This window comes from Coregonus clupeaformis, chromosome 9 (genome assembly GCF_020615455.1).
Source record: "Coregonus clupeaformis isolate EN_2021a chromosome 9, ASM2061545v1, whole genome shotgun sequence".
In the NCBI taxonomy this organism is placed as follows: domain Eukaryota; kingdom Metazoa; phylum Chordata; class Actinopteri; order Salmoniformes; family Salmonidae; genus Coregonus; species Coregonus clupeaformis.
Window position 1 is genome coordinate 47136127 of NC_059200.1, and position 21688 is coordinate 47157814.

The 21688-nt window shown below is 43.4% G+C and overlaps 1 protein-coding gene across 3 annotated transcripts in view; it reads left to right on the top strand.

Annotated features, from left to right (window-relative positions):
• The window catches only part of LOC121574029 (AF4/FMR2 family member 4), a 36181-nt gene extending 14837 nt beyond the window's left edge, over window positions 1-21344 (top strand). For all 3 annotated transcript variants that reach the window (XM_041886555.2, XM_041886556.2, XM_041886554.2), the window contains 19 exons: window positions 2044-2170; window positions 4475-5221; window positions 5374-5418; window positions 5534-5620; window positions 7927-7960; window positions 10196-10262; window positions 10480-10578; window positions 10772-10922; window positions 11114-11986; window positions 16792-16877; window positions 16983-17235; window positions 17543-17640; window positions 17933-17996; window positions 19234-19370; window positions 19640-19711; window positions 19835-19928; window positions 20030-20073; window positions 20262-20479; window positions 20764-21344. In XM_041886555.2, coding sequence (XP_041742489.2) covers window positions 2048-2170; window positions 4475-5221; window positions 5374-5418; window positions 5534-5620; window positions 7927-7960; window positions 10196-10262; window positions 10480-10578; window positions 10772-10922; window positions 11114-11986; window positions 16792-16877; window positions 16983-17235; window positions 17543-17640; window positions 17933-17996; window positions 19234-19370; window positions 19640-19711; window positions 19835-19928; window positions 20030-20073; window positions 20262-20479; window positions 20764-20891 — 3420 coding nt within the window. In that variant the 5' untranslated portion in view covers window positions 2044-2047 and the 3' untranslated portion in view covers window positions 20892-21344. The remainder of the gene's footprint in view (window positions 1-2043; window positions 2171-4474; window positions 5222-5373; window positions 5419-5533; window positions 5621-7926; window positions 7961-10195; window positions 10263-10479; window positions 10579-10771; window positions 10923-11113; window positions 11987-16791; window positions 16878-16982; window positions 17236-17542; window positions 17641-17932; window positions 17997-19233; window positions 19371-19639; window positions 19712-19834; window positions 19929-20029; window positions 20074-20261; window positions 20480-20763) is intronic.
• Window positions 21345-21688: the final 344 nt, after the last annotated feature.

The window sequence follows — 21688 nt, forward strand, 5'->3', positions numbered from 1 at the left end:
TGATTTTTTTCATACTTATGGGCAATTCACGATATATCTCGATAAATAAATAAAGTTTTCTCTAAATAAGCTTTGTTGTACAATTAAAGGTTAAATACGCTGCATTTCAAACAGCCAGCAATAATCTAATGATTTCAGGGCATGAAATTATACCTAGGCTAAATATAATCCTTCCACAACCATAAGACCCACTAATTATTTAATTATTTTATCAAAATAGTTTAACCTGCTTTTTTTTTAATAATCACTGATCTGGTTTCCAAGTCTGTCTATGAAAATGCATTTTTTGTTACAAATTTAACCAGAACCATGCTTAATGCACATTCACTTCTTGTAGCAGGCATTATAGAAAATTAACACGGGTCTCATAAACAATCCCTCAAGCACAAGCCCACATGCTAGTGAGTAGCCAGCTAATCTTTATAGGATCTTTTATATTTCAAGTTTAGCCAACTTGGATCTGTTTGCTAGCTAACAAGGTAGAACAGTTTAATTGTTATGAACAAACCCTTGTGTCCGTCTCTAACTGTTTGAACTGCGTGCTAGCCTGTCCACTTTGCTCAGATGTTGAAATCAAGTGGCCTACCTTATTTCTCAGAATGAGAACGAGTAGCCAATTCCTTATATAATTGTGTTTTATGCATATTGCACATTTATAAAACACACTAGACCGCTAGTATAACAGTCTTTGGCTAAAATGCTGCTAGCGGTACCTGGTACCCCAATGCCGCGTGCGACAAACTGAGCATACATTTTCCAGAATCAATGTTTGTTGATAAGCCCGTTTTAGTAGTGTCTGCTCTGCATGCAATTTGAGCAGTTGAGACATTTAAAAAGGATTGTTAGAAAGGTTAGCTTCTCTTTTACAGTAAAATAATGTCTCAATGTGTTTTGGTGTCCATATGACCGATTCTGTTGGACCAAACCTCAAATGCAAATAGCGAGTTGAAACTGCTTGTCAGAGAAGAAGTGATCTCTCATCTTTGTTGTGGCAGTGGGAGGGGTTTGGGGTGGGTGTGCGTGCGTGCGTGCGTGCATGCATGTAAACCGAGAGGAAGAGGCGACGCTAGAGGTTTTACTCTCGCCAAAATCTGTCCAAAATAAGCCCAATGCGTTTCTATGGGCTTATTTTGGACCTAAGCTTGTCACCTGCCTTCCCGCCTTTTGGACAATGACTCCCATTTGTTAGAGTTGAGACATGAGCATCTCATCATTATATACAGATCTCTGGTGTAAATGGGAAGGCGCACACAGCATAGGAGCATCAAAGGAGATGAGACCAAAAAGACAACATGAGAACAAGCAGACATGAATGCTCATAAAAATGAAAAAATAAAATAAACGTTTTCTTTACGTGATTCTTTCGATACAAGCATTTGGAATATCGCGCAAAAACGTACATTCAAATTAATTATATATATCGTCCAGCCCTACTTGCAGTGATTATTTACAAGCTGTTAGTAGAAATGATGTTGATGGTCCTGTTGGCAGATTGCCTCTAGGCCACATAGTGCCTAAAATCTTGTCACATGCCATCAGAAAAATTAGTGACTATATTACTATAAATTACACACTGTATTCATGAGATTGAGACAAAAACGACATGAAATTATGATTTGAGGTCTTGTTATTGGCTTGATAATTTTGAGGGTGGGATATGTACTGTAGAAAATTGGGTAGTTAGAAAGCAGTGAATAGGCCTACCTATTACTAGATATCCTAGCTGTTCATATGCTTATTTCATTTATTCCATTGACTTAACTGTGTTATCTCTGTCCTGCAGTTTTTCCAACATATAGGCCTACCATAAAAATCAGTAGCTTTTGATCACCCATTGTAATAACGCTTTAGACTTGTGGGGGTGTGTAGATGTTCTTGTCCCTCCCTTTTTAAGCCATTGAAAAATGCCCTCCCCCTAAGTTGTTTTATCTTTTTTTTTTGTGTACTCTGCAGTATCACTTGGTGTTTTTTAATGTAGACCGAAGTATTTGGAAGCTGCTATTTTCTCTTCTCCACGCTTAGTGACTGTGTCTCTGTTGTTAGCAACATGAACCGTGAAGACCGGAATGTGCTCCGTATGAAAGAAAGAGAAAGGCGAAATCAAGAAATCCAGCAGGGAGGAGAGGCCTTTCCAGCTCACTCCCCTCTCTTTCCTGAACCTTATAAAGTTGTAAGTTTATTTTGTTATTCATTTTGTTTTGCTTCTGTCATTTAGTTACCTCTTAGAGTTTATACTTGTTTCTCCTATAAGTATTCCCATTATGCTATGATTGATTTGCAGGATTCATTGATAACTATTTTTTTAAACCAGAGAACTGCTTACGTGTTTTTATATCTGAACGGTGGCAGGGAGAGTTGGAGGTAAGTGCACTGTTTAGGGGAACTGTATTAGCTGCAGTTAATTTGGGCTCAGGTCTGTTGCTGGCTGCTCAGGAGGAATGTAAGGCCCAGGCCTCGAAAGCCGAGGTGTCATACCCGTCCTGCCCTCACTGCAGATTCAGTCTCACCTTCTGTCCCTTTATCTTATCTGGTCCTTCCTTAGTCCTCCTCCCAATGAGCCTGAGGTAAGTGCATAACCTGCTATCCCCTTTTGTCCCATCAAATTGCTATATCATCGTGGGCAGTAAACAGCCCACAGGTAAAGGGGACCTGCATTCATAAGCAGTCTTGATAACTGTAGGATGCGTGTATGGCACTGTCCCCTATCATATATAGCGGTTGGGAAGTAGACCTAACCCATATTGATGTTGATGCTTACCAGGCCCCTGTAGTCAAATAAACAACAGAAAATAGTTGGATTAGGGATACACATTTGCCATGAGCACTGATGTGGGCCAGAACCAGATCTCCCACCCCACCAACTCGATTATACAGATTTCAGCCCTTGGCTCAGTTTAATCTTTGCCACTAACCAGATTTAAGCAGAGGTAAGTGACTCCTCTCTTAGCTAGAGGAACCATCAAAGGATGGTTTGGAACGTGTCCTGACAGGTAGCGAATGAAAAGGGGTGAGAGTTGAGTTCTACCTGGAAAGCCAAGTTGTCTCTTGCCCCCACGAAGTGAAAGGTAATCAGGGGGCTTTGATGAAGAATAGGACCCAGGGAAGGCACCCTCCCTCCACCATCCATAGACAGCCATGGCAGCCATGTTGTGTTCCGCAGCTCTCAGACCCCTGAGTTCTCTGTGTGTGTTTAGAGAAACCTTGTTTACTCATGCAGTTACAAAATACGTCATGTAATGTAGAAATGTGAAACATCAACTGGATAACTAAAACTCTATCTTCTCATCTGGGCAGTAGAATGCCTCTTTGTGATTAGTTTCCAGAGAGTTATGTAACATCAGTCTTGACCAATAGTATTCATAGTCCAGTAAAATGTGTTTACTATGCCCTCCTGTAAAGTCCATGGCTGTTATTTAAAGATACACTAAACAAAGCTGCCACTGAAGTTTTACAATTATAGCAGCGTGGTAACGTTTGTCCACTGGTTGCACAGAGGCAGTTCATCTTTCCCCAGTCAGAAAAGTTCTGATCTTAAGTGGCTTTTTGTATAATGACTCCAATATGCACTTCAGATGTATCTTTGTCAAGGCCTATGGCTTTTCCCTTTTTTTAGTATTGCTCTCCACATTACTGTTATCATATCATTTTGAAGTTCTCTCCTGATAACATTGTAAATGTAGTTTAAAACTGGTGCATGAATTGTAAAAGATAGGGGTAGATGTTACCTTTTTGCTCTGTTTGCTACCGAGAGCCCTTCCATCAAAGTGTAGGCCTTGCATGGTGGCACACTTATGCATTGTACACATACACAACACAACATATTGCAAGGCAAACCCAATTACTAGTGTGAATGGACTCTGATGGATTTTCTCTACTTTCCATCCAGACCAGCAAAGCTTTGTGTATCACGTATTCTACATTTCCTGCTGCAGATAACGGATGGTTTCTTGCCCCACACGGGTATCTGTCAGAAATAATCCGTTTTGGGCCCCCATGTGAAATTGGATAGGCTACACACACTGTGGGTTACCTCTTGTCGTCTGTAGTGGTAGCCCCTCCGAGTGATTGATTAACCACTTTAGTGGAGCCATGGAAGGCCCTTATCTCCCCATGCAGATGGCGTCACTGGTCAGGAGGGGAGTTTGAATAAGCCAGTCGTCTCTCGTGTGATTAGTTGAGAGGGCCGCCCTCTCCTCAATATTGTTTCAACTTTAAGCTTTATATCAGAGGGCTAATAGTATAATTTTCCTAACAAAAAAAACATTGTCAATGTTTCTTTGATGTTATAAGAAACATTGAAGCCTCTTCTTTTTTTTATTTTTTTTTATTCAGAAGTTTTCACCAGAATAAATTAAAGTTTGGATAGCATATTTCATTAATGTATTAGACTAAAAGCAATTAATTCAACTGCTGTCCTGAAGGTGACCCTCTGTTTCTTTCTCGTTCTCTCTTTTTCTGTCTTTGTCTTTCGCAGTCCAGCAAAGAAGATAAACTGTCCAGTCGTATCCAGAGTATGCTTGGAAACTACGACGAGATGAAGGAACCTATCGGAGACACAATTCCAAAACTCGGTGGCAAACCCTCAGGCTCGTCGTCCTCTGAGGAGAAGTCCGGCCAGTCTCTGTTTGGGGACCAGCGTGGCGGTGGTAGTGGCCAGAGCAGTAAATGGACTCCAGTAGGCCCAGCGGCCAGCACTTCGTCCTCCCAGTCCTCTAAGAGATCCAGCCTCCAGGGCAGCCACAGCAGTAGCAGGAGTAGCGGTAGCAGCAGCAGTAGCCAAAGACACGAGCGGGAACACAAGAAGTCCAGCAAGCATGGCTCAGAACACTCCAAGTCCCACACGTCCAGCCCAGCCAAGGGTTCCCTGAGCTCAAGTCACTCCCGGTCACTGGGTGCTGAGCACCACGGCAAGGAGCGCTACCGCTCCAAGTCCCCGCGCGAGCGCGAGGCCAACTGGGACTCCCCGTCGCGTGTGCACACATCTTTCCCCAGCGGCCCGCACTCCAGCCAGGCCTTCCCCCCTTCGCTCATGTCCAAGCCCAGCTCCATGCTGCAGAAGCCTACAGCCTACGTGCGCCCCATGGATGGCCAGGAGACGGTGGAGCCCAAGACCTCATCAGAGATGTACAGCGGCCAGTCCCACAGCAGCACCATGGGGGAGATGAAGTCCAACGGCAAGGCCTCGCTCTCCAAGCTCAAGATCCCCTCGCAGCCTGTTGAGGTAAAACCACAGAACTAGAATTCTAGAAATTCTATAGAATAAAACTCAAAGACTTAGTCACTAACAAGATGAAAGATGACACACTAACATTTGTTGTTTATGAGCCTTTTTTCTTCTTCTTCTAACAATGGTACAATCGTTGATATTTGTAGGGTCCAATGACTGGGGATGCGAATTGTGTTGATGAGATTTTAAAGGTAAGTAAGTTTTTTTTTCAGAGGATCAAGTAAGCTGAGTAAGAAACTTTTTTTTTCTTTTTCTTCCAGTCATTGAGGTCTTACTCAACTTCACTTTTTCCATTTTTCCCTCCAGGAAATGACTCAGTCCTGGCCCCCTCCGTTGACAGCCATTCACACCCCCTGCAAAACGGAGCCTTCAAAGTTTCCATTCCCCTCCAAGGTCAGACAGCAGAGAAGGCCTTAGTGACGTACAGAGGCTGAGCATAATGAAATAAAAGAATTTCCATCTCTTGCAAAGTCATGTTTTCAGCCGGCACTATTTTTAGATTAGTCATTGGTACAATAAGATGCAATTTCTTTTATGGATGTCTGAATAGCATTTGTTAGGCCTACATAGTGTTAGGCCTACATTTGGCCTACATAGTGTTAGGCCTACATTTGTTAGGCCTACACCTACTAATAGTGAAGACATCAAAACTATGAAATAACACATGGAATCATGTAGTAACCAAAAAAGCGTTAAACAAATCAAAATATATTTGATATTTCAGATTCTTCAAAGTAGCCACCCTTTGCCTTGATGACAGCTTTGCACACTCTTGGCATTCTCTCAACCAGCTTCATGAGGAATGCTTTTCCAACAGTCTTGAAGGAGTTCCCACATGGGGCTCCCAAGTGGCGCAGCGGTCTAAGACACTGCATCTCAGTGCTAGAGGCGTCACTACAGACCCTGGTTCGATTCCAGGCTGTATCACAATCCGGCCGTGATTGGGAGTCCCATAGGGCGGCGCACGATTGGCCCAGCATCGTCCGGGTTTGGCCTGGGTAGGCCGTCATTGTAAAAAATAATTTGTTCTTAACTGACTTGCCTAGTTAAATAAAAGTTACATTTAAATAAAAAAATGTAACATATGCTGAGCACTTGTTGGCTGCTTTTCCTTCACTCTGCGGTCCAACTCATCCCAAACCATCTCAATTGGGTTGAGGTCGGGTGATTGTGGAGGCCAGGTCATCTGATGCAGCACTCAATCACTCTCCTTCTTGGTCAAATAGCCCTTACACAGCCTGGAGGTGTGTTTTGAGTCATTGTCCTGTTGAAAAACAAATGTTAGTCCCACTAAGCGCAAACCAGATGGGATGGCGTATCGCTGCAGAATGCTGTGGTAGCAATGCTGGTTAAGTGTGCCTTGAATTCTAAATAAATTACTGACAGTGTCACCAGCAAAGCACCCCCACACCATCACACCACCTCCTCCATGCTTTACGGTGGGAACCACATATGCGGAAATCATCAGTTCACCTACTCTGCGTCTCACAAAGACACGGTGGTTGGAACCAAAAATCTCAAATTTGGACTCCTCAGACCAAAGGACAGATTTCCACTGGTCAAATGTCCATTGCTCGTGTTTCTTGGACCGAGCAAGTCTCTTCTTCTTTTGGTGTCCTTTAGTAGTAGTTTCTTTGCAGCAATTTGACCATGGCCTGATTCACGCAGTCTACTCTGAACAGTTGATGTTGAGATGTCTGTTACTTGAACTCTGTGAAGGCTGCAATCTGAGGTGCAGATAACTAATGAACTTATCCTCTGCAGCAGAGGTAACTCTGGGTCTTCATTTCTTGTGGTGGTCCTCATGAGAGCCAGTTTCATCATAGCTCTTGATGGATTTTGTGACTGCACTTGAAGAAACTTTCAAAGTACTTGAAATGTTCCGTATTGACTGACCTTCATGTCTTAAAGTAATGATGGACTGTTGTTTCTCTTTGCTTATTTGAGCTGTTCTTACCATTATATGGACTTAGTATTTTACCAAATAGGGCTATCTTCTGTATACCACCCCTACCTTGTCACAACACAACTGATTGGCTCAAACGCATTAAGAAGGAAAGTAATTCCACAAATTAACTTAACAAGGCACACCTGTTAATTGAAATGCATTCCAGGTGACTACCTCAGTTGGTAGAGCATGGCGCTTGCAACGTCAGGGTTGTGGGTTCGTTTCCCACGGGGGGCCAGTATGAAAAATGTATGCACTCACTAAATGTAAGTCGCTCTGGATAAGAGCGTCTGCTAAATGACTAAAATGTACCTCATGAAGCTGGTTGAGAGAATGCCCAGAGTGTGCAAAGCTGTCATCAAGGCAAAGGGTGGCTACTTTGAAGAATCTAAAATCTCAAATATATTTTGATTTGTTTAACACTTATTTTGGTTACTACATCATTCCATATGTGTTATTTCATAGTTTTGATGTCTTCGCTATTATTCTACAATGTAGAAAATAGTAAAAATAAAGAAAAACCCTGGAATGAGTAGGTGTGTCCAAACTTTTGACTGGTACTGTATGTGTGAATAGTACATGTAATAAGCAATATGTATTTTCTTTGAAATAATAGAAGAAAATGCCATATAGTTGAACACTACCATAATCAATAAGCAGCTGTTTTGTAATATAATGAGCAGTGTGGTTGAACTTATAAGGGCATGTAATGTCTCTGTATAAACAAACGTTATCTTGACTATCTTTTTAGGACACCCAGCACGCAAGTTTTCCAGGTGCACACAGTAAGTATTTCCCAGCACTTTACGTTCAACATACACTACCGTTCAAAAGTTTGGGGTCACTTAGAAATGTCCTTGTTTTCCATGAAAACATACATGAAATGAGTTTGAATAGGACATACAGTGGGGAGAACAAGTATTTGATACACTGCTGATTTTGCAGGTTTTCCTACTTACAAAGCATGTAGAGGTCTGTCATTTTTATCATAGGTACACTTCAACTGTGAGAGACGGAATCTAAAACAAAAATCCAGAAAATCACATTGTATGATTTTTAAGTAATTAATTTGCATTTTATTGCATGACATAAGTATTTGATACATCAGAAAAGCAGAACTTAATATTTGATACAGAAACCTTTGTTTGCAATTACAGAGATCATATGTTTCCTGTAGGTCTTGACCAGGTTTGCACACACTGCAGCAGGGATTTTGGCCCACTCCTCCATACAGACCTTCTCCAGATCCTTCAGGTTTCGGGGCTGTCGCTGGGCAATACAGACTTTCAGCTCCCTCCAAAGATGTTCTATTGGGTTCAGATCTGGAGACTGGCTAGGCCACTCCAGGACCTTGAGATGCTTCTTATGGAGCCACTCCTTAGTTGCCCTGGCTGTGTGTTTCGGGTCATTGTCATGCTGGAAGACCCAGCCACGACCCATCTTAGAAATAATTATTTTTAATAGAAATAATAATTGTGTCCTTCAAACTTTGCTTTCATCAAAGAATCCTCCATTTGCAGCAATAATAATTGTGTCCTTCAAACTTTGCTTTCATCAAAGAATCCTCCATTTGCATCAATTACAGCCTCTCAGACCTTTGTCATTCTAGTTGTCAATTTGTTGAGGTAATCTGAAGAGATTTCACCCCATGCTTCCTGAAGCACCTCCCACAAGTTGGATTGGCTTGATGGGCATTTCTTACAGTCAAACTGCTCCCACAACAGCTCAATAGGGTTGAGATCCGGTGACTGTGCTGGCCACTCTATTATAGACAGAATACCAGCTGACTGCTTCTTCCCTAAATAGTTCTTGCATCGTTTGGAGCTGTGCTTTGGGTCATTGTCCTGTTGTAGGAGGAAATTGTCTCCAATCAAGTGCCGTCCACAGGGTATGGCATGGCGTTGCAAAATGGAGTGATAGCCTTCCTTCTTCAAGATCCCTTTTACCCTGTATAAATCTCCCACTTTACCACCACCAAAGCACCCGCAGACCATCACATTGCCTCCACCATGCTTGACAGATGGCATCAAGCACTCCTCCAGCATCTTTTCATTTGGTCTGCGTCTCACAAATGTTCTTTGGGATCCGAACACCTCAAACTTCAATTTGTCTGTCCATAACACTTTTTTCCAATCTTCCTCTGTCCAGTGTCTGTTCTTTTGCCCATCTTAATCTTTTATTTTTGTTGGCCAGTCTGAGATATGGCTTTTTCTTCGCAACTCTGCCTAGAAAGTCAGCATCCTGGAGTTGCCTCTTCACTGTTGACGTTGAGACTGGTGTTTTGCGGGTACTATTTAATGAAGCTGCCAGTGTGAGGCGTCTGTTTCTCAAACTAGACACTAATGTATTTGTCCTCTTGCTCAGTTGTGCACCGGGGCCTCCCACTCCTCTTTCTATTCTGGTTAGAGCCAGTTTGCGCTGTTCTGTGAAGGAAGTAGTACACAGCGTTTTACGAGATCTTCAGTTTCTTGGCAATTTCTCGCATGGAATAGCCTTCATTTCTCAGAAAAATAATAGACTGACGAGTTTCAGAAGAAAGTTATTCGTTGCTGGCCATTTTGAGCCTGTAATCGAACCCACAATTGCTGATTCTCCAGATACTCAACTAGTCTCAAAAGGCCAGTTTTATTGCTTCTTTAATCAGCACAACAGTTTTCAGCTGTGCTAACATAATTGCAAAAGGGTTTTCCTAATGATCAATTAGCCTTTTTAAAATGATCAACTTGGATTAGCAAACACAACGTGCCAACACAGGACTGATGGTTGCTGATAATGGGCCTCTGTAGATATTCCATAAAAAATCTGCCGTTTCCAGCTACAATAGCCATTTACAACATTAACAATGTCTACACTGTATTTCTGATGAATTTGATGTTATTTTCTGTCGAAAACAAGGACATTTCTAAGTGACCCCAAACTTTTGAACAGTAGTCTCAAACATCTTGAACCTCTGGATACAGGCTGATTTCACCATTGTCATAATGGTAATGAGTTCTCCTCTCACCCTTCCTCACCTCCAGAGAGACCAACCAAGACGTCGAGCAGTCACCAGTCCAAGGCAGCACCATGCGATGGAGATCAGGCCAAGTGAGTGTCCCTCCCCTTCACCCTGTAAATCTCTAAGAACATTATGGCTAGCAGCCAGCTGCTTTATGATCGTGACAGACAGTTGACACAGTATCTCCAAACATTGAGGGACACAGAATAGGAGCCACATTGCTTAGTTCTCCCCATAGTTGTTTGTGTGGTAATGAAGCCATATGTGGTGTTAATGTGTAACGTCCACGGCCTTGTAATGTTCCAGTAATGTTTTGCTGGAAGATGACCTGAAGCTCAGCAGTGATGAGGACAGTGATGGAGAACAGGACTCGGCCAAAAACACCTCCAGAAACGCATCAGCAAGGTAGTGGCCTTACTGGTCTCTGACAGACTCATTGGAGCTGAAGTTCTTGATACGATTCACCCCCCTCAGAACTGAAACGAAATGCTATAAGAATAGCTAGCTATTTCCATGTGTAACTACTAACTGATGATACCTTCACATGAATGGCCCCAGACTACTGTCCACTAACTTACTACATATCCCTGTCCAACAGTAACAACAGTAATAACAGCGAGGCAGCACACTCGCGGGACGACTCCAGCAGTCACAGTGGCTCAGAGAGCAGTTCGGGGTCGGACAGCGAGAGCGAGAGCAGCTCCACAGACAGCGAGGCCAACGAGCCCCCTCGCCCGGCATCACCAGAGGTAGGCCTAGTTACACATTTGACCTCTCTTCCTTTTGACCTATCATCTTCTGGACCAGCTATTACATTATTGTATTATAACCAAGGGTTGTCACTTGTCAGTACCGTTTACCTTCTTGCACCTGACCTGATAAGGCATGCAGAATATGGTGTAGTAGATCCTAGTCCCAATTTCTACACTTCTCCCTACAGCCTGAACCAGCCACAGCCAATAAATGGCAGTTGGACAACTGGTTCAAGAAAGCCAAGCAGTTCTCCCCGGCCTCCCCAGTGGACAATAATGTACCCACCAAGTACAAGAAGGAGGGGCGGGACCAGAGCTCAGGCCGGGGCTACAGCGGGCAGGGCGGGTCTAAAGACTCAGGGGCGCCGACACCTAGCAGGGACCTGAGGGCAGCACAGAAGGGCTCAGAGAGCGGCCGTGGCCGGCAGAAATCTCCCGCTCAGAGCGAGGGTGGCCCGGGCCAGCGCAGAACAGTGGGTAAAAAACAGCCCAAAAAGTCTGAGAAGCCCCCGGTGGTGGAGGAGCCTAAGGGGGGGCTGAGGGTTGAGAGTGAACCCGCTCCGGAGATCCCTCCCCATCGGCCCAAGGCCGCCACCAAGGGCTCCCGCAAACCAAACATCAAGAAGGAGCCCAAGTCCTCGTCCATACCGGCCGTGGACAAGCGCAAGAGCAAGGCGCTCACTAAGACTTCCCAGAAGTCCCGGGAGTTTGTGGACACGGACGACTCCTCCTCGGAATCGGAGGAGAATGACAGCATTCCCTCATCGTCTCAGACCCCCAAGTACACAGAGAGCATCAGGACTCCAGTGTGTGTGTTCTCTCCTATGGAAGAGAAGGAGCTGCTCTCTCCTCTCAGCGACCCGGACGACCGCTTTCCCGTCAGGCAGCAGCAGGTGCTCATGGTGAAGATCGACCTTAGCCTGCTCTCCCGTGTTCCTGGACGGCCCTACAAAGACCTGCTAGAGCCCAAAGTAGAGAGGGACTGCTCCCTGGACAGAGACAAGGACTTCCAGAAGCAGCCCTCTGAGAAGAGCTCCGGTAAGGGCAAGAGGAAACACAAGGTATGGCCTGCCACAGCACACTGCTATTCATTGGATGTTAGGACTTGACTTTGTTTTACTATGCAAATTGGTGAAAAAGATTGCTATGACAAGGTCTGTTAAAGGTTCAATCCAGCTGTTTTTATCTCAATATCAAATCATTTCTGGGTAACCATTAGGGTGTTTTCACATATAGTCCTCTTTTTAAAGAGGACTGAGATCGGATCTTTTATAGTGAACTCTGGGTTAGAAAAAAAAAAGCCAAAGAACTCTGTTCTCTTTGTATTCACACTGCCCTTGCATTTGAATGAGGACTCAACGCTTTTGCCAGTTGACTTCAACTATTCTGTGGTCTGATTATGGTTTGCATTGACATTGCTATGTTTAGAAAGGAACCAATTCACTTTTCCAACATTCACGCAATGCACTCTGGGTTTTCACAAAGTGCAGGACAAACCCTTCCATCAGAACGTGTTATCAGACAGCTAGTGGTACCTGCTTACATTTTGGAAGCTAATACACTACAACATCTCATTCCAAAATCATGGGCATTAATATGGAGTTGGTCCCCCCCCCTTGCTGCTATAACAGCCTCCACTCTTCTGGGAAGGCTTTCCACTTGATGTTGGAACATTGCTGCGGCGACTTGCTTCCATTCATCCACGAGCATTAGTGAGGTCAGACACTGATGTTGGGCGATTAGGACTGGCTCGCAGTTGGCTTTCCAATTAATTCCAAAGGTGTTCGATGGGGTTGAGGTCAGGGCTCTGTGCAGGCCAGTCAAGTTCTTCCACACCGATCTCGACAAACCATTTCTGTATGGACCTCGCTTTGTGCACAGTGTGGGGCATTGTCATGCTGAAACAGGAAAGGACCTTCCCCAAACTGTTGCCACAAAGTTGGAAGCACAGAATCGGGCTGGAACTAAGGGGCCTAGCCCGAACCATGAAAAACAGCCCCAGACCATTATTCCTCCTCCACCAAACTTTATAGTTGGCACTGTGCATAGGGGCAGGTAGCTTTCTCCTGGCATCTGCCAAACCCAGATTCATCCGTCGGACTGGCATGGTGAAGCGTGATTCATCACTCCAGAGAACGCGTTTCCACTGCTCCAGAGTCCAATGGTGGCGAGCTTTACACCACTCCAGCCGACACTTGGCATTGCGCATGGTGATCTTAGACTTGTGTGTGGCTGCTCGGCCATGGAAACCCATTTCATGAAGCTCCCGACGAACAGTTATTGTGCTGACGTTGCTTCCAGAGGCAGTTTGGAACTCGGTACTGCGTGTTGCAACCGAGGACAGGCAATTTTTACACGCTTCAGCACTCGGCGGTCCCGTTCTGTGAGCTTGTGTGGCCTACCACTTCGCGGCTGAGCCGTCGTTGCTCCTAGACGTTTCCACTTCACAATAACAGCACTTACAGTTGACCGGGGCAGCCCTAACATGGCAGAAATTTGACGAACTGACTTGTTGGAAAGGTGGCATCCTATGACGGTGCCACGTTGAAAGTGACTGAGCTCTTCAGTAAGGCCAATGTTTGTCTATGGGGATTGCACGGCTGTGTGCTTGATTTTATACACCTGTCAGCAACGGGTGTGGCTGAAATAGCCGAATCCACTAACTTGAAGGGGTGTCCACATACTTTTGTGTGTATATATAGTGTAGATTGCATTTAGTTAAAGGGACATTTCAAACATTTTCTACTTCATTTTCATCATCTCCAGCAAATGGCGCGTTTCTATGTTTTGTAGTAAAGAAAGAGTAATATGAGCATTTCCAAACAGTGTGCATCATGTGATTATACCAATTATGAGTAGGCATTGCCTACTAATTGTCTATTAATTGGTTGATGATGTCATTGGAAACACTTCTCTTCCTGTATCTTTTTTACTACAAAACATAACGTGCCATTTTCACATGTTGATGTTGGGGTGGTGCTGGAAATGATGAATCTGAGGTAGCATTTTTTTTCTTTTAATCCTTTAAAGCGGCAATATGTAACTTTTTGGGCGACCCTACCAAATTCACATAGAAAAGTGAGTTATAGATCTGTCATTCTCATTGAAAGCAAGTATAAGAAGCGGTAGATCTGTTCTATGTGCGCTATTTCTATGCTTCCCGTTAAGTTTAGTTATTGTGTCTTTTACTTTAGGTTTTGTACAGCGTCGAACAGTTGAAAATACAAAATTTTTGGTTATGGAAAATATATTTCACAGCGGTTTAGATGGTAAAATGATGATCTATACTACACTTGCTTGTTTTGTCACACAAACTGAAATTAGGCAAACTATTAGAATTTTAGCAAACTGGAAATGGCAGAGCGATTTCTGCACCTTGATTTTGTACCCTATGTTGTGATTCTCACCAAATATGTTCTCTCCTCAAACTATTAAAATCGAATAAACCGTTTATGAAGCTCTCTTAGCCTATAGATCACATATTGCAAACAAATAATCTGAACATCGTGCCAGTACAAAACATATTTTAGAATTTCTGTGCATCCTTGAAAATTGCTAATCTTTATCCAAAAACTGCATTTTTTTTTTTTCACGAACCTGCACATCATCATCTTCTCTCCTTCGTGGCACCAATGTCAGGGGTTATGGCAGGGGAGTTGCAGTAGTCTAGTGTGAGGTGCAGGAATAATGACAAGGGAACCTGGTGTGCTTTGTGTTCACATTGCCCTAAAAAAGGGAACCGGACCGTGGAATTCAAGCGAACCAAACTCAGACCACCTCTCGAGATGGTCTCAGTTCGCTTCAAGGGCTCTTTTGAGGGGTCTGAGTTATTTTGGAGTGTTCACACTGCACAATAAATTAAGCGAACCGCACTGAGTTCAGAAAAATTTGCTGGAAGGGACCAAGTATAAAAACACCCTTAGGTACCTTACTGTGATTGTTTCTTTTTGACCATTTTAATTGAAAACAAAAATAGCTTCTTAGCAAAGACCAATTTCTCAAGCAATAATTTTCTAGGACTGTCTGGGAGTGGTCTGAGTGGGGAGAGGAAAACTGAAATAGGATAGGAAATATAGCTAAATGAATAGGAAATGTAGTCATTGACAAGGTTAGAAATAATGATTTTTAATTGAAATAATAATTGTGTCCTTCAAACTTTGCTTTCGTCAAAGAATCCTCAATTTGCAGCAATTAAAGCCTTGTAGACAGCCTTCACCCCATGCTTCCTGAAGCACCTCCCACAAGTTGGATTGGCTTGATGGGCACTTCTTACATACCATACGGTCAAGCTGCTCCCACAACAGCTCAATAGGGTTGAGATCTGGTGACTGTCCTGGCCACTCCCTTATAGACAGAATACCAGCTGACTGCTTCTTCCCTAAATAGTTATTGCATAGTTTGGAGCTGTGCTTTGGGTCATTGTCCTGTTGTAGGAGGAAATTGGCTCCAATCTAGCACCGTCCACAGGGTATGGCATGGCGTTGGAGTGATAGCCTTCCTTCTTCAAGATCCCTTTTACCCTGTACAAATCTCCCACTTTACCACCACCAAAGCACCTGCAGACCATCACATTGCCTCCACCATGCTTGACAGATGACATCAAGCACTCCTCCAGCATCTTTTCATTTGGTCTGCGTCTCACAAATGTTCTTCTTTGGGATCCGAACACCTCAAACTTCGATTTGTCTGTCCATAACACTTTTTTCCAATCTTCCTCTGTCCAGTGTCTGTTCTTTTGCCCATCTTAATCTTTTATTTTTATTGGCCAGTCTGAGATATGGCTTTTTCGTTGCAACTCTGCCTAGAAAGTCAGCATCCCGGAGTCGCCTCTTCACTGTTGACGTTGAGACTGGTGTTTTGCGGGTACTATTTAATGAAGCTGCCAGTTGAGGACCTGTGAGGCATCTGTTTCTCAAACTAGACACTCTAATGTATTTGTCCTCTTGCTCAGTTGTGCACCCGAGGCCTCCCACTCCTCTTTCTATTTTGCTTAGAGCCAGTTTGCGCTGTTCTGTGACGGGAGTAGTACACAGTGTTGTACGAGATCTTCAGTTTCTTGGCAGTTTCTCGCATGGAATAGCCTTAATTTCTCAGAACAAGAATAGACTGACGAGTTTCAGAAGAAAGTTCTTTGTTTCTGGCCATTTTGAGCCTGTAATCAAACCCACAATTGCTGATGCTCCAGATACTCAACTAGTCTCAAGAAGGCCAGTTTTATTGCTTTTTCAATCAGCACAACAGTTTTCAGCTGTGCTAACATAATTGCAAAAGGGTTTTGTAATGATCAATTAGCCTTTTAAAATGATCAACTTGGATTAGAAAACACAACATGCCACTTTGGAACACAGGACTGATGGTTGCTGATAATGGGCCTATGTACGCCTATGTAGATATTCCATAAAAAATCAGCCGTTTCCACCTACAATAGCCATTTACAACGTTAACAATGTCTACACTGTATTTCTGATCAATTTGATGTTATTTTAATGGACAAAAAATTTGCTTTTCTATCGAAAACAAGGACATTTCTAAGTGACCCCAAACCTTTGAACGGTAGTGTATATTTTCTTATACTTCAAGGGCTCTTAAAATTCTGAATCAAATGGCAAAATGAACCTTGGTATGACCTTCTTAAAACAATTCCTCCCCTCCCCCGGCTTAGATAGGGCTTAGACTCGTATGGGTTATGCTTGAATGTCAATTTGTTTTGGCCATCTTCCAAATGTTTATGAGCTGCAGTTTAGAATGATGTGATATTTCATGTTCAGTTGATACCCAGTCAAATACCAAGGACCCTATTCCTTTCAAGCCTTTCAAATGCACCCACAATAAATCATCCTTTTCCCTCCCCTGTTATTCACCTTAGAATGATGACGAGAGCGCCAAGCCTGATAGCAAGAAGTCCAGACTTGAAGACAAATCCTCATCTCATCACAAAAACAGCAGCAAAGAGTGAGTGACTTTTTATTCAAACCATACCATCACATGCTTAATTTCCGCAACCCAACATCAACATTGTGAACATGGAATGCTAACATTGAAAACCACCCACACCAGGTCTAAGAGGGCCATGGAGGCCAAGGTGAAGGAGGAGCCGGTGCCCTCTCCCTCCATATCAGGGTCAGGAGGGCTGCAGAGGACGCCCAAGGCGGAGCACCAGAGCCGCAAGCGGACGGTCAGCCAGTCGTCCACCTCCCTGTCCAGCGGAGCCAGCAGCGGCAAGGAGGGAGGCCACAGCACCAAGACCAGCTCCACCTCCAAACACAGGAAGGGCGAGGACAAGCAGGGCAGGAGCAGCCGGGAGGGCAAGGTGTGTCAGTCTAGCTGCCTGCCTGTCCGTCTATGTTGGCTGCACACTGTCATGCTCTACTTATGACACCATTTTATCCAAACTCATACACACACTACTAGGGTGCCCTTTACCAGCTGCACTGAGTATTATTTTGGCTCAAGTGTCACACAATGTCCACCCACTGCAAATACATTTGGGAAGGACACAAATATAACATTTGTAGCTCACCACTTTCACCACTGCATGATTTTGTTATTCCCATCATATCGTCACATAAAATAGCCCACGTAGGAATAGGATTATAAACTTTGTTGTCTCTCCGCAGGAGAAATCCTCAAAGGGCTCTGATAACAAGCTTGCTGTGCCACCGCTCTCCTCGGAAGGCTCAAAGTCCCTGAGATCAAAACTGCTGTTTGAGGACAGGTAAGAAAAGCCTCCTCTCCACTGTGGATAACCCACTGCCAGTCAGCATGTAGAGCTGCAGGGATAGGGTTGCATTTGATGTAAAGCCCCTGGGATATGGGGAATTGATGAGCCAGTTTGAAACAGAGATGACATACATTTCCATTTTAAAGGCTCAGTGGGAAGGGTCCGTCCACTTGCTGTGGCGAAGAAACCTTGCACATAGTTGTTTGGAGAGTATTGGGAACATTTGTATGCTCTTTTTCAAAGTTTGGGTGTACAGGAAATGAATGCAATAACTGTTCTGTTTCAGGGTTCACTCTGCTGATCACTACTTACAAGAGGCCAAGAAACTGAAACACAATGCAGATGCACTGGTAAGAAACGGTTGTGTTAGCTCTTATGTGAAACCAAGAGCATGTAGGGGCGAACACGCTTTGGTGATCATTTTATTTCCTTATATTATAATATACATTTTACTAAGACAAATATGATTATTCATGTTCTGAATTGTTCAGTGGGTTCTTTCTCTAACATATCATTAGCATTATATCCAAAAAGTCGGATTTCGTAACCTAATACTCTGACATGGCAATAACAACTTTTGAGGATTTGACATTTTGTGGTAGTCATCTTCAACGTTGTTTCTGTGGGTCCCAAAAAGCAAAATTAGCATGACACGAGCTGAATTAAATGTAAAAGGCTTTGAAAATAAAACGCTTGGTATACGCTCAGTGCTCCGTTGACATTTCAGAGATATGCTTGTTTTTGTGAGAGATTTCTGAAAAATAACAGTAATTTTGAATTAATATTAAAAGCGTAATACTAAAAATGACGTCTCAAAATTGATATCCATCTTACCTCTATTGTTTTCTGTCCTGCGAATGGGAGAAGAAAGATGACGAGTTCAACAGAAAGTGAGCCTGTCAGGTAGCCAGTAGCCCAGAATCCAGCCTAGCTGACACAATGCAATTTTCATGATTTTTGACCACTTATTTTCTCTGGCCTACATTTGCTTTAGTCACCCTGATAAGTAAGGGCACCCACCTGGTGTCCCAGGTCCAAGTCAGTTCCTGATTAGAGGAAAATAATGAAAAAAAGCAGTGGAACTGGCTTCGAGATCCAGAGTTGAATATGAGGGCTAGAGTATGACAACTGTTTTGCACGAAAAGCTAGGGAATTGAGTCATTATTTTGGACACACTCTGGAATTTAACAGTTTTCAATGGTTTAACTGTTCAGTGCTTTTGCATAATCTTTTTGGGTCCTCTGGCCACTGAAAGTGGAGCAGCTCGATGAGCTATAATTGTCCACACTTGGTATCAATAATTCACCTGGGGATAATCATCAGATAGTATATCTCACTGTTCTTATTGGGAGACTGGACGCTGTCTAGCCCTATTCTGCAGTATCCAGGGAACCCATAAAATATTTTTATTAGAAATCTACATAATACTCATATTTTAAGTCTGCCATGTTTATTTGAACATTGCTTTCACCACAAGCATTGGTCATGAAGCATTCCCCTTGTTACTAACTGTCTACTAAATTAGAGTGATAGGGAATCAGTTGCGTAAGAGGCAGTTTTCCTGATGTGTGTTGTTGCTGTGTGCAGATGGACCGGTTTGAGAAGGCTGTGTACTACCTGGATGCTGTGGTGTCCTTTATCGAGTGTGGAAACGCACTGGAGAAGAGTGCTCAGGAGGCTAAGTCCCCCTTCCCCATGTATGCCGAGACCGTGGAGCTCATCAAGTAAGAACAAATGGCTGTATTTCTCTACAACTTCTTTACGACATATCAAATAGAAATTATCTTCATAGTAGCAATTACCTTTCATAAAGACACCATAGACCCAAAATTGCACAAATAGACAAATAATTAACTGAATTGACAGTATACCATAATATTATGAAACCTCTTAGAGTGCTTGTGTGGCGTTGCCAGACAGACCTACTGAGAACCAGTCATTAAAGTCTCTCTCTCTCTTTCTCTCTCTGTCTCCGTCTGTGTGTATATTTCAGGTACACTATGAAGTTAAAGAGCTACATGGCCCCAGACGCTACGTCAGCAGACAAACGGCTAGCCGTGTTGTGGTATGTGTCCTGACTCATCACTCAATAGATTCAATTTAGAGCGTGTCTGGACTGGAGTGTCATTGTGCCGCTGCTCATTGAGTCACTCTGCTAACGTTCATTCATCCCTCCCTCCCACTCCAGCCTGCGATGCCAGTCCCTCCTCTACCTGCGACTGTTCAAGCTGAGGAAAGAGAGTGCACTGAAATACTCTAAAACACTCACAGAGCACCTGAAGGTAATTAATTTTCCTTGGTACAAGTTCAGAGGAGTTGTGATATTTTCGCTTCAAACGTGTATTCCTTTTGTTTATTCTGCATTTCAATTTGTGTTTTTCAGAATTCCTTGAGTAACACCCAAGCTCCCTCTCCTGGAATGGGAAAGTAAGACATTTTCGTTGTTGTACGCTGTCTTGAGACCAACAGTCTTCTTAAATGTATTCCACTTGTGAGGAAGTGAGACTCCTCAATTAATGGTCCAGACAAAATGCTGAAATTATGGTGAAAAATCTAGTTTTGAGCGGTTGTGATTCTCCTCTTACCAATCATCTGCATCTCCCTTTGTCTTCCAGTAAAGCGGCTGGCATGCCCTCTCCAGTCTCTCCCAAGCTGTCCCCAGGTAGTGCCGGTAGCTACTCGTCAGGCACATCCAGCTCCAGTGGTAGCTCCTCAGTCACCATTCCCCAACGCATCCACCAGATGGCTGCCAGCTACGTCCAGGTCACCTCCAACTTCCTCTACGCCACCGAGGTGTGGGACCAAGCAGAGCAGCTGGCCAAAGAGCAGAAAGGTACCTGACTCACTCTCTCTTATCAGCCATATCAGCACAACAAGAAACTAGACAGCGGGGGGTGTCTCCTATATAAAATGCATATGGCTGTGTTAGGATATTGATACCTTGGACGTTGGGCTATCTAGTGCTTGTTTAAGACGTTAGATTAAAAACTAGAATACTACTATGAGATTGAAACTAACTCTGTAAGTGTTGAGCTCGCAAGCCATTCCTGGGCAAGAGGTCTCTGACTGTTAAGTGTTTACCTTGCTTACCCTGGCTGTGTCCTGTCTGTTTTGCAGAGTTCTTCACGGAGCTGGACAAGGTGATGGGCCTTCTGATCTTCAACACCAGCAGCATGACAGAACTGGTGCGCTTCACACGGCAGGGCCTACACTGGCTGCGGCTGGACGCTAAGCTCATTCCCTGAAGGATGCTATAACCCCCCCCCCACACACACACACACACACACACACACACACAGTCAACCGCAACGCACCGCTGCCCCTCCATGCACACATGAACTTATCTGCCTCAGACATATCTATAACACTGTGTCCATTTTCTACACCAGCTTGCCAAAAACACTGAGCGATATTGAGCATCTTACACGGGGGAGGAGGACTCCAACTTCACAGACGCTATCTGTACATACTAGCAAATCCACTATTAATGGTCTTTGTCATATCTTTGGGTGGTACAAAAGAAAGTAATTGTTCTATTTGGCACAACGCTTTTGCTGAATTATTTTAGATGAAATACACTAAACGCTTTTTATTCTATAGGCTATAAGCACATTATTCACATTTGGCTTTTATTTATTTATATATATAGTTGAAGTCGGAAGTTTACATACACTTAGGTTGGAGTCATTAAAACTCGTTTTTCATCCACTCCACAAATTTCTTGTTAACAAACTATAATAATAATAATAATAATAATATGCCATTTAGCAGACGCTTTTATCCAAAGCGACTTACAGTCATCTATAGTTTTGGCAAGTCGGTTATAACATCTACTTTGTGCATGACACAAGTAATTTTTCCAACAATTGTTTACAGACAGATTATTTCACTTTTAATTCACTGTATCACAATTCCAGTGGGTCAGAAGTTTACATACACTAAGTTGACTGTTCCTTTAAACAGCTTGGAAAATTCCAAAAAATGATGTCATGGCTTTAGAAGCTTCTGATAGGCTAATTGACATAATTTGAGTCAATTGGAG